The sequence below is a fragment of the Perca flavescens genome, chromosome 14, assembly GCF_004354835.1.
Source record: "Perca flavescens isolate YP-PL-M2 chromosome 14, PFLA_1.0, whole genome shotgun sequence".
NCBI classification, from domain to species: domain Eukaryota; kingdom Metazoa; phylum Chordata; class Actinopteri; order Perciformes; family Percidae; genus Perca; species Perca flavescens.
Genome location: NC_041344.1, coordinates 26526161 through 26539257, shown reverse-complemented (window position 1 = coordinate 26539257; position 13097 = coordinate 26526161). Strand labels below are relative to the sequence as shown.

Below are 13097 nucleotides of genomic sequence, written 5' to 3'. Positions count from 1 at the left end.
GGTGTGGGGATACTCACAAGCCCCGGCTGAGCGCCGCTGTGTTGGAGTTTACCCCGTGGACGAGGGGTCGCCTCCCCACGCCTGCGGGTTGTGGGGAAAACTCTGACTGTTGTTTGTGCATATGCACCAAACAGGAGTTCGGAGTATTCGGCCTTCTTGAGACCTTGACTGGAGTCCTGCATGGGGCTCCAGTGGGGGGACTCCATTGTTATGCTGGGGGACTTCAACGCACACGTGGGCAATGATGGAGACACCTGGAGAGGCGTGATTGGGAGGAACGGCCTCCCTGATCTAAACCAGAGTGGTTGTTTGTTGTTGGACTTCTGTGCTAGTCATGGATTGTCTATAACGAACACCATGTTCGAACATAGGGATGCTCATAAGTGTACCTGGTACCAGAGCACCCTAGGGCGAAGGTCAATGATCGATTTCATAATCGTTTCATCTGATCTGAGGCCGTATGTTTTGGACACTCGGGTGAAGAGAGGGGCAGAGCTGTCAACCGATCACCATCTGGTGGTGAGTTGGGTCAGGGGTGGGGAAGACTCTGGACAGACCTGGTAAGCCCAAACGTGTAGTGCGGGTAAATTGGGAACGTCTGGAGGAGGCCCCTGTCCGACAGACTTTCAACTCACACCTCCGGGCGGAGCTTTTCGTGCATCCCTGTGGAGGCTGGGGGCATTGAACCCGAGTGGACAATGTTCAAAGTTTCCATTGCTGAAGCTGCGGCGAGGAGCTGTGGTCTTAGGATCTTAGGTGCCTCAAGGGGCGGTAACCCACGAACACCGTGGTGGACACCGTGGTCAGGGAAGCCGTCCGACTGAAGAAGGAGTCCTTCCGGGATATGTTATCTCGGAGGACTCGGAGGCAGTTGCAGGGTACCGAAGGGGCCCGGCGGGCTGCAGCCTCTGCCGTGAAAGAGGCAAAGCAGCGGGTGTGGGAGAAGTTTGGAGAAGACATGGAGAAGGACTTTCGGTCGGCACCAAAGTGTTTCTGGAAAACTGTTCGCCACCTCAGGAGGGGAAGGGGGAACCATCCAAGCTGTGTACAGTAAGGATGGGACACTGTTGACCTCCACTGAGGAGGTAATAGGGCGGTGGAGGGAGCACTTTGAGGAACTCCTGAATCCGACTAATACGCCCTCTATGTTAGAGGCAGAGCTGGAGGATAACGGGGGATTGTCGTCGATTTCCCAGGCGGAAGTCACTGATGTAGTCAAACAACTACACAGTGGCAAAGCCCCGGGGATTGATGAGATCCGTCCTAGGGAGGTGTTCCAGGCACGTCCAGCTGGGAGGAGGCCTCGGGGAAGACCCAGGACTAGGTGGAGGGATTATATCTCCAACCTGGCCTGGGAACGCCTCGGGATCCCCCAGTCGGAGCTGGTTAATGTTGCTCGGGAAAGGGAAGTTTGGGGTCCCCTGCTGGAGCTGCTCCCCCCGCGACCCGACACCGGATAAGCGGACGAAGATGGATGGATGGATGGATAAAAGTGATAATAAGCCATAGTGTAGTATGTCATAAAAGTGATAATAAGCCATAGTATAGTATGTCATAAAAGTGATAATAAGCCATAGTATGGTATTTCATAAAAGTGTTAATAAGCCGGGGGCTGCCTCTAGCTCCCCCAGTAAGAGTTCTGCAGCGGCCAGGGTTGGAATCCGACCTGCTGCCCTTTGCTGCGTGTCATCCCCCATCTCTCTCTCCCCCTTTCATGTCTATCCACTCTCTCTAGCAATAAAAGGAAAACCCCAAAAATAAATTAAAAAAAAAAAAAACATAGTATAGTATGTCAAAAAAAGTAACAGAAATCCATAGTATATTATGTCGAAAAAAAGTGTTTAAAAGCCATACTATAGTAGGTCAAAAACGTGATAAAAAAAAGCCATAGTATGTCGAAAAAAGGGATAAAGAAATTCCTAGTATAGTATATTTTTCACTTATTGTAACTTTTTTGATAACGTTTCATCAAAATTTTCGACATACTATGACTTTTTAATCATTTTTTTAAACATACTATGCTATGGCGTTTTTTTTAGCACTTTCAACATAGTATACTATACTATTGCTTTTAAATCACCTTTGTCGACATACAATACTGTGACTTATGGTGACCTACATACAATGGCTTTTTTTTTTACTTATTTCAACATACTATACAATTAGTTTTATAATTTTTTTTCGACATACTATACTGTGGCTTATTTCGACATTCTACTATAGCTCTTTCTTTTTTTTTACTTTTTTCGACATCCTATAACTTTTTTTTTTATCATTTTTTCTGACATGCTATATTATAACTTTTGTATAACTTTTTTTCGACAAACTATACTATGACTTTTTATCACTATTTTTGACTTACTATGCTATGGCTCATCTTGACTTTTTTTTTCTCAAAGTACATATGGCTTTTTTATGAAAAATCTTTGACATACTATACCATGGCTTTTTCTTCACTTATTTTGACATACTATACTGTGACTTATTGACACTTTTTCGACATACCATACTTTTTCAACATACTATACTATCTCTTTTTTCATAATTTGTTTCGACATCCTATACTATGGCATTTTTTTCACTTATTTTAACATTCTATACTATGGCTTTATTTTTCACAATAAGGATTTCTATACATCCGATTGACTGTGAAGAAAAACAATACTGCTCAAATAGGTAGGCTAGTATCTAGAAATGAAAATACATCTATAGCCGGGTCCTCAATATCATCTCCCGACATGTGGTTAACTCCCTGTGAAGTAATACAGCTTCTTCCTTCAACGGGACGGTCAACAAAAGGAAATGCCATGTTTTATAGTCTGCCTAACATAGTTAATAAACCAACCCTGTTTTTTTTTATTCATGCACATAACAAATGCGCCTGATACAGACTTAATGACTGAATGAGGAAATGAAAGAGTGCCGTATAAGAGGGAGGAGACAGAGAAGAAAACCTGCTCCCGACCAGGTTAGCTTCACAGGCTCAGTTACCATAGTAACTGTCTCTGAGGTGAAGTTACCTCTCTTTCTGAAACGGGCTGGAGTTACCTCTCTCTCAGGTTTAAATAATTCCCTTTCTGAAAGACAAAACCTAGAGTTACCCTGATCTCAGAGTTAACTAACTCAGAGTTTTCACTAAACCTGCTTTCTGAAATGGGCCTAGCAGGGTGTGATCTTGTTTTTATGTTCTTGTCTTTTAGCATTAGTATAATCAACTTTTATCGTATAGGGCCAAAACTGTATGCATTATAGATAGCTTAATAGTTTCATCTCGTTTTAGGGCGACCTCTTACCACCAGTCCAAGGACAGCGGATGTAAAATAGCCACCAGGCTAATTCTGGCACATTTTACTTTTATGTGTTGTTAGTGTGCATTGTCCCTGATAAATAAAAAAAGAGAGTTAATGGCACGATGAAAGACTTCGAAGGAGAACATTATAAATCCGGGTCTGCTTTTAGAAAATGCCTTTTCAAATCCATCTTTTTTTTACCGCCCGGCTGGCACATCTTATTATCTGTGTCCTGCGTGACAGCCCTGCACGGTACAATTCATGTGTTTAGATGGCACATGCCCAAAGACGGACCACGGCTGGTCGGCTTATTCTTCCTTTGACAACCGATGTCTGCCAGAGCTGCATCGCTGATGGGGGGGGGGATGGGGGTGGGGTGCAGCGGCGGATTGAAAGTGGAACGACTGACACTAAACATTCTCCATAAACAAAACATGACGCACGGGTCTCTCCTGGTCCTATTTATTGGGTGTCAAGGCCACGCTGTACTTGGGGTTTAAACAGGTGTAGGACACCAATTTTATTGAGATGGACAATTGGCAGTTTAAAAGAAAAGTGAAAACACAAACCAACAATGTAACATAGTAAAAATTGTATTAAAAAAACCCCCAAAAAAACCAAACAAACATAATGGTAATATTATTTTTGGTACATTAACAAACAAGGTGTGGGTTTCTCACACACAGATGGTAATGGACAACATGGTTTCTACGGTAAAATACCTTCACACGAGAGAAATGAATAAACAAAATGATACAAAACGCAAAGTATAAAAACAAAACAAAAAAACAATACATGGAATGAAATAGTAATTTTGATCCTGTTGAGCAGAACAACAACAACCTATCAGGTATATTATCTGAACACAGTCCCCCCCCCCCACAACTGCCTGAATAAACAGCAGGCATGCACTACCTTACATCGGCATTTGAAGATTTATAAAAAAAAAAAAACCTGGATAAACAGAATAAATAGTGTGAACACAAAAGGTGCACATCCACAACAACAAAAAACAAGTAGCCACCACATCTCCCCCATGTATATTTAGAGCTAGGAAAGAAATATGTATAGAAAAGTCTTGCCACGTCCCTCTGGAACAGAAGGGAACTTTCCATTTCTTGAAGCTTAGAAGAGGAGGACAGAATCAGGTCACTGAAGGCCTAACACAGTCCTGACACCTCCCGGTTTGTTTTCATTTTTATTGCCATTTTCTCCGCTCCGCCAGAGAAAGATTACAAAACAACAACAATAACAAAGAAAATCGGCACGCTTCTCGGTCAGCGTAACGCTTATCAGTTCAATTTTATAAGCACAAACGGACATTTGGAAAAACAGAAAAATGGATTCCAATATCCAATTTTTCAATTTGTTTCCACCTTGACAAATAAAAAAAAAATTGGATCTTTAACATATCTTTCCAATTTTCTGTTTTTATTCAGAGGATCAGAAATTTTGAAAATTATAAAATTGCGTCTGAGCTCCAATTATTCAACACTGCAATGGTATTCTCTCCCTCATTCCGCCTAGCTGCCCCCCCCACACACAAACTCCAAACCATCAGTTGCAAGCACCTCTGACCCCAAAGTTCAGTTAGTTGTTTTTTTTGGTCCATATGCAGTTGATGACCTGCAAAGTAGAGGAAGAGAATAACATTGCAGTATTGAATACCGTAATTGGAGCTCAGGTGCCATTTTGTAATTTTCTCAATTTCTGATCCTCTGAATAAAAAACGGAATATTGGAAAAACAGGTTAAAGATCCAATTTTATTTGTCAAGGTAGAAAAAAATGAAAAATTCAATATTTGAACCCATTTTTCTGTTTTTCCAACGGTCCGTTTGTGCTGAAAAAACTGAACTGATAAGCGTTACACTGACCCTTCTCCATCTGAACAGGAAATGAATTTCTTAGGACAAAATGGCGAGTCATGAGATGTTATTGGATTTGCAGCAGGACCAATACTCTTAAAAAGTCAGTGCCACCCACAGCCAACATGATGGGAGGTGGTTACAGTATATGATTGGGCCGGACATAGAGAAGTATCAATAAATCAATGAAAAAAAAAAAAGTGAACTTGCCTAAAAAGGATCATTTGGCTGCAATTTCTACCGGCAATAATAACTTTGTATTACCTTTGTAGCGATGGCGCTGCATTTCCAGATCTCAGCAATTAACTCGGTGCCTAGAATGTTATTCTTACAGATAAGAGCAATGGGTCACATTTGGAAAAACAATGCCGTATCTACGTCATGTTATTCAGGCCAAGATACCACCCCCCCCCCCACCCCCCGCCGTAGCTAGCAAGCAGTGGATGCATATGAGTGGATGCAGAGTTTGTCAAGCAAGCCAACCTCAAACTGATCTCAGTTGAACTCCAGTTCTTTCTGTTATTTTCTCCAGTCTTTCTCCTTTTTCCTATTGTCCCTGTACCTTTTGGATTCATAAACCCGCAGGATGAACCAGATTTTGCTCAAACGTACACATTTTCAACTCAGGCCGACTCGTTCTTGCTTCATTTCGCTAGGGCTGGGCATCGTTTTGATTTGAACAATTCTGATTCCGATTCTGATTCTTCCTTTTGATTCGGATTCTTATCGATTCTTGATTCTCTGAGGGTTGGAGTTGAAACGGGTCGCATGCTTATTTCACGGACACGGGGAAAAAATTCATTTTGATTCAATGGTGATTTGTAACCTGACTCCACCAGATGGATTGCTTCGCATTTGCTCAGCATATCCATCTGGGAACTTTCCGTTGGAGAACTTTTGGGAAGGGGCAAAAATACTGGTTAGCTGACTGGATGAACCATCATCTATCACCTATGTTGGTGATAGACGGGCCAAATCAACCAATCAGATCCACGAAGCGTATGAAAATACAACCACAAGCCCGCCCCTGCTGCTGCAGGCAAAGCATAGCTCGTTAGCTCAGCAAGCAAGCAACATGTCGGTAAAGGTTATTTGTGTAACGAGAATTTAGGAACAAAAGACACCATTTCAGGTTGCCGGACCATATTCCAAAAGAACGATCCAAGTGAAAAAAAGCATTAGCGAGCGGCTAACAGAATTAGGGCTACCGCTGGCTGAAAATACTGGTTAGCTGATTGGATAAACCATCTGTCTATCGCCACCTAACCCACCTCAAAACCAACGCTGATTGGCCCGGTCATTTGGCTAACTGCTCAAAATTTTCTCTGCCTCAAGATGCCAGACTGATCTGCGAGTGGAAAACTGGACCCCCCCGTTCAGGATGGTGTAACGAGGCTAGGTGATTTGCAGTTTTACCGGGCTTTTTCCAACGTAAAATAAAGCCACAATGTAGAGCGGCGCTCCGTGGCCGCAACACAACAAGCGCCTGGAAGTACAGCGGCCGCTACGGAAACCCAAACCTGCGCGTGTTAAATTTGGGACAGATGATCGGATTCGTAACCACATTTTTCCAAAAAAAAAGAAAAAGAATTCCATTGGAAATCATAATTTTTGAAACGATTTCCAAGTTGGAAGCGGTTCTCGATGCCCAATGCTACACTTGGCCCCTGGCCGGAGCACATTCCCGCCCAACTTGTATTAATGACTTTGTATGCAATTGCATTAAATCCGCTTTGTGTTCAGTCTAAATGCACCTCATGAAAACGATCAAAATGATATACACAAAATGTCAACATCTTCAGTACAAAAACCTTGGCGTCCGCCTTTATGCAGCCGGAAATCCGGTCATGATGCTTTAATGATGCTTCAGATAGAAGACTGCCCTTGTGTTCTTTTTTTTCTTATTCTTTTATTCTTTTTACAAAGCTCTGATTTTATCATTGCTCCGTTACCATGAAGGCCACTGATGTATTATGATCCTTTGTTTTTTATAAAAGCCAATACATTGCATCTTCAAGCCTTTGGGATTTATCTTCTTTTAGCGAAGTGCGATTGCCTCTACTTTCTTACAATTCCATTCCTCAGTTGTCTGTCCAACAAGTGGGAGACTGACCCGCATTTCTCCACGGTGTTGGAGGGGGGGAACAAAAAACATGTAATTTTGTACATTCAGTAATGATGTATAGTAGGATTTCTTTTCCTCCCTTTTGATTGATTCAACATGTACAGTATATTGCTTGTAATGCTGCGAGCCATGTTTGAATGGGTGGGTTTTAAGGCAGAGGGGTCCATGCAACAATCATCAGCCAATGTGGACGACAGCAGCCGGTCCATGTTTCCTCGAGCCCGGATTTCAGCGCAGGCTGTATATCTCCAGTTATTTCCGGTGTACACTCATCTATGTGCATACTATTCTCCACATGCACGGGTGGATTCAAGGATATATTCTTTGCGAAGTCTGCATTCCAGGACAAAAGCATACGGTCGCATTGTGGAGGAGTCAGTAGGATAAATAAATAAAAATGAAAAAGAAAAAAAAAAAAGGATCCGAGGTTTGTTTGTAACAAGTGTCCGTCAGTTATCGCTGCAGACAACACCACCACCAAGTGTCTGTGTACGTTTTTGGCCTGATTCATGGGTGGGTGTGTGTCCTTCGGTTTACTTGGGAGTGAGCGTGAGCAGCCTGCATCATCTCAAGGTGGCTCGGTACTCGCGTCTTCTTATACATGTCTGCAAGCGCCTCTGAAAAAGAGCTTCCTCGCTGGCGTTTGTCGAGTTGTGATGTGTCCTCCCGAGAGATTGCAGAGGCTCTCAGAGGGCTTTGGCACTGGTGGTGTGGGAGACAGTGTGGGACACTGGCTTCTGTGGGTAGCGGCTGTAGTAGTAAACCTGGAACAGGATGGTGAAGTCCACCAAGACCTGCAGCAGGCCACACGTCCAGAATTGCACCGGAGCCTGGGTGAGCAGGAAGTAGCCCGTTTTAAAGGTGTCGCCGCTGGTCCACATCAGCACCATCTTGATACTGGGAGGAAAGAGTGAGACAAAGGGAGAATGAATAAAACGAGACCGCTGCAGCTGTTATTAAAACTCATCACGAACACTTATCTCAAGCTCATTACCGTGAAATGTTATTTCATCACTCTTATTTCATCACTCTTATTTTCATAACAACGGTTGGAGTTCCTACGTTTTTTTTTATGTCATTTATATGATTTCCATTTCAAAATGGCCATTTTCAAACATGTTTCAACTGCTTTTATGTTATTTTGGCTAGTGCTGTCAGTTAAACGCATTAACAGCGTTACCGCAAACCCATTTTAAACGGCGTAAATTTTTTTTAATCAAGAGATTAATGTTCTTTTTGGCCAAGTAAACTTTGTAGTTTTTTTCACATGCTGTTGCAACAACTAGTAACGTTAGAAAAACTACAACACCACACCGGATCTAGCTAGACCGGATACAAAGCAAGGACACACTTGTTTGGGCTTGCGAGCCGGCCAAAGAGTAGTAGGCTAACGTTACGTTTTGAGTGGATGGCGAGCGCGCAACGCCGAAATGTCAAAGCCGGGCGACAAAAGCACAAACAAGCCGATCCACTTTTCCATGTTGATAAGAGCATTAAAATGAGAAAAAAAAAAATAATGGGACAAAAAGAAATCAAGAGACATTTAGAATAGATACAAATGTGTGAGTAATTGCGAGTTAACTATGACATTAATGCGATTAATCGCGATTAAATATTTTAATCGTTTGACAGCACTAATTTTGGCATTTTTTTGTTGCAGGAAATGTTGGGCAAAAGCAAAGTTTCTCCTATGTATGGGATGTTATCTCCTAAATAGGACATTATATCTAAACTTTATCTCCTATGTAGAATATATTATTTCCTATGTAGGAGAAAATTTATTTTTTAAGGCTTACTATTAGGCGGTTTAAGAATCAGAAAGCAGCATAAACAATAGGTTTTACCTTTTCGGTCAAATACAAATGTCCACTGTAAAACTCAATGTAACATGTGCATTGGCGACGACTTAGGTTAAACAGTGGGGAGGGCAAAACATTTAATAATGTCTGATGAAATCCTATCATGAGGAGACGGCGTGTTTCAACCTTGTTTGGGCGGTTTTGGTAGCTGTCGCTGTAATCGCTTGCAACTGCTGGAAAGGCTTATTTTGAATGTCAATTTAAACACTTTCCTGGTGTGCCTCAGCTTAGTATCTTCTCTTGTCACTAGACCTTTAAAAAGCTCCAATATGTGGGGAATTTCTCCCATCTAGCGCTGAGAACATATATTTTATGTGAGGCGGAGCAGTATGTCCTGACTGGGTAACGTATTTCAAGATGGCGCATGAATATGGAGCGTCTACCCCAGTTCATGTGAATGGAAATGTAAAAATTCAAGCCAAAAGGAATACTTTGAACTGATGGTGGTGGTCAATATTCATGAAAAAGGACAAGTTTGTGAACGGGCAACACAGATTTTGATAATGAACAACTGAAAACGTTACCCACTGGACCTTTAATGCATCTTAAAAATAATTTCCACCTGGTTTTGATGTATTTTTTGCTCCGTCCAAATCTAATTTGGTTACTAAGAGCATATGTTAATGACAGCAGGAAAAGGGAACACAGAAAGGCAATATCAGTTGAGTCTAGAAGGGAATAGCAAATGTGCCACAATAACAACCATGGGAAATTGAAATAATGAATCTTCTCATAAACTCGACCTCTTGCGGCACATTTCTAACTATTGAACTCATAAGTGTTTGACAAAAAGTTATATGTAAATGAATTATTTCTATTTCATGCATCATTGTTGAAGGGCTAAAGTGATTCTTACATTCTCCATTTAGGCTTCATAGCCAAAATGTGCGTCATAGCCTCCGTACGTCTAAAGTCCGGTGCCTTATCCTTTAGATTTTGCCTAACCTTAAAAGCGATCCCGAGTTTCCATTCACTAGCTATGGATTACAAATCTAAAACCAAGTAATATTGAAAGACAATTTCCATAAAAGGCAACACAGCATTCGCTGAAAGTGATCCGGCCGGGGATGAGAGAAAGAGAGAAATTTCAGAAAGCAGAGCAAATGTACGTTAAGAAATGTATCAAACGGTCAAAAGACAAACATTACCATATTAATGAACGCTCATTTAGACCTATGAGTAATGTTAATAGGATAATTTAGACTTAAATAGACTTTATGGTAGGGAAGGCTCTTTGACTGACCCCTGATCAGTTCAGTTAATTTCAGCATAAGCTTTGTCCTTCATGCTCTTTAAAAATAGACAAAGACACAACTCACACAACTGCACTGAAGAAATGAGGGTACACTTGTCCAAAGTCCTTATAGTCATTATAACAGAATCAACACACCTCTCCACTCCTGCAGAACTTTTTTATGCGTGAGGCAGGGATAAGTGTAGGCAATGCTGGCAAGGAAAAGGAATGAGCAAGCACTGGGTCTACAATGCACCTGTGTGCGCACGCACACACACACACACACACACACACACACACACACACACACACACACACACACACACACACACACACACACACACACACACACACACACACACACACACACACACACACACACACACACACACACACACACACACACACACAGCAATCTGCAGATGTGCTTCCTAAAGCAACCCGCCTTCAACAATACCAACACATGCCGAGACATTTGAAATTCCGTTCACTCAAGCGTGTCCGTTTGGTTGGTCAGCACAATTGCTCCTAAGATGAATTCAGCTCATCTCTATATTGTAGTGAGGTGTAGGTAGAAATCCTAGAGATGGATATCTCAAGATCAAATAAAATGTTAACTATATGGCCAGAAGCATGCAGACCGCCCTACCCTTATACTTTGGAGTACTTTTGGTCTGGGGGCCATTTTGTATGGTTTGGGCTGGGCTCCACAGGTAGGGAAATCATAATGCTGCAGCACACAACAATCATTCGGGCAACAATTTGGCAAGGCACAATACTGCCCCTAAAGTCAGGTCGGTAACACTTTACTTGAAAGGTATCTCCATTTGGAGTGACACGACACTGTCATGAACACATGACACGGTCATGACACATGAACTAACTCTAACCCTAACTCTGACTTGTCATGGCAAAAACCGAATGACACTTAATGACCGAAGCATTAGGTCATAAATGTTTATGACTTGTTTATAATGTTTATGACACGTCCATGACAGTGTGATGTCACTCTTACGTAGATACCTTCAAGTAAAGTTTAACAGTCAGGTTAAAGGAATGGTTTTTCCAGTTGGTGAGGAAGAACTTGACTGGCCTATACAGAGTTCTGACCTCAGCCCATGTGTGAATAGAGCTGGAAATTGCCTGGAGAATTCACAGCGAGCGAGTGGCCGTGCTCACGATGTTTCTATCACGCGGCTGGTGCGAAACCGGAAGAAAACAAACACCCGAGGGTCAAGAGGCATGGTGACTTACGCCGAGTCAAATACAAAAAAAGGGAAGAGGCAAGAGACTTGTTACTTGCAATGTTAATCGCGTCATGTCCGGCCTCCTTTACGCTTTACCCAGGCACCACCACTCGTCTTAACCACACAAAGTCATTTCAGTAGGTAAGAACGTGTTTGACACCGAATCTCTTGTGTGTGTGTCCACATGTGTGAAGGGCAAGTTATTATGAGAAAAGGCCTAATACTCTTGTAGCTGAATCTAGCCTCGTGAGACAGTCCTGATCTGGCGAGCTCCAGTTTTCCACTCGCAGATCAGTCTGGCATCTTGAGATAGAGAAAATTTGGAGCCGTTAGCCAAACGACCGTGCCAATCAGCGTTGGTTTTGAGGCGGGTTTAGGTGGTGATAGACAGATGGTTTATCCAATCAGCTAACCAGTATTTTCAGACAGCGGTAGCCCTAATACTGTTAGCTGCTCGCTAATGCTTTTTTTCTCTTGGATCCTTCTTTTGGAATATGGTCCGGGAACCTGAAATGGTATCTTTTATTCCTAAATTCTCGTTACACAAACGGCAAATATCCTTTACCGACATGTTGCTTGCTTGCTGAGCTAACGAACTATGCTTTGCCTGCGGCAGCAGGGGCGGGCTTGTGGTTGTATTTTCATACGCTTCATGGATCTGTGGCCCGTCTATCACCAACATAGGTTATAGACCGATGGTTCATCCAATCAGCTAACCAGTATTTCCGCCCCTTCCCAAAAGTTCTCCAACGGAAAGTTCCCAGATGGATATGATGAGCAAATGCGAAGCAATCCATCTGGCGGAGTCAGGTTAAGCTGAATCAACCATATCGCAGGACAAAATATTGGGCGATTCATTTTATTGGTTTATTTTTTTTTATATGACCAATTGTACAACCATTGAATTGGAGCGAATCCTTGCAGCCAGGGTCCAAAATCTTAAGGAACGCCTTTCCAGACAAGTGGAGGCTGCTGTAGATTAATGCTCAAGTTTATGAATTGAGATTTTCAATATCACATATGGGTGGCATTTGTTTGTTTTGTAATTTCAGTGAACTAACACTTTAAGCACAATAACTTACAGATGAATGAAAAAGTAATTTAAGGACCTATCTAGTGTGTGTCTAGCACTTCTTTTTTTTTTAAATCAATGACTGTGTCCTCAACAATCGACCGGAGGCTGATCCTCACGACATATTTCCCCACATCATGATGTGTATTCAATGTAATAATCCACTCATCCTCATACTAGGGTCCTACTTTTTTGCCAGCTCTTTCCATACAGCATCTCTGAATGTCCCTTCTACCTTCAAATTTCATTCTTTCTTCATAAGCCCACTGTCTACAGCACTTTCTCCTCGTCCATTCATCTTCCCACCACCTCCTCCGCCTCTCTATACCTGTTTGCATTTGCCTCCTCCCTGCCTAACGTACTCGCACTTTTTTTTTTGTCAGGAGCTTGTTAGCTCTGTGGAA

The 13097-nt window shown here is 42.3% G+C and overlaps 1 protein-coding gene across 2 annotated transcripts in view; it reads right to left on the bottom strand.

Moving 5' to 3' along the window:
* Window positions 1–6462: 6462 nt before the first annotated feature.
* Window positions 6463–13097, bottom strand: part of slc66a2 (solute carrier family 66 member 2) — a 36029-nt gene continuing 29394 nt past the window's right edge. For both annotated transcript variants that reach the window (XM_028598454.1, XM_028598456.1), the window contains one exon: window positions 6463–8178. In XM_028598454.1, the coding sequence (XP_028454255.1) occupies window positions 7968–8178 (211 nt within the window). In that variant the 3' untranslated portion in view covers window positions 6463–7967. The remainder of the gene's footprint in view (window positions 8179–13097) is intronic.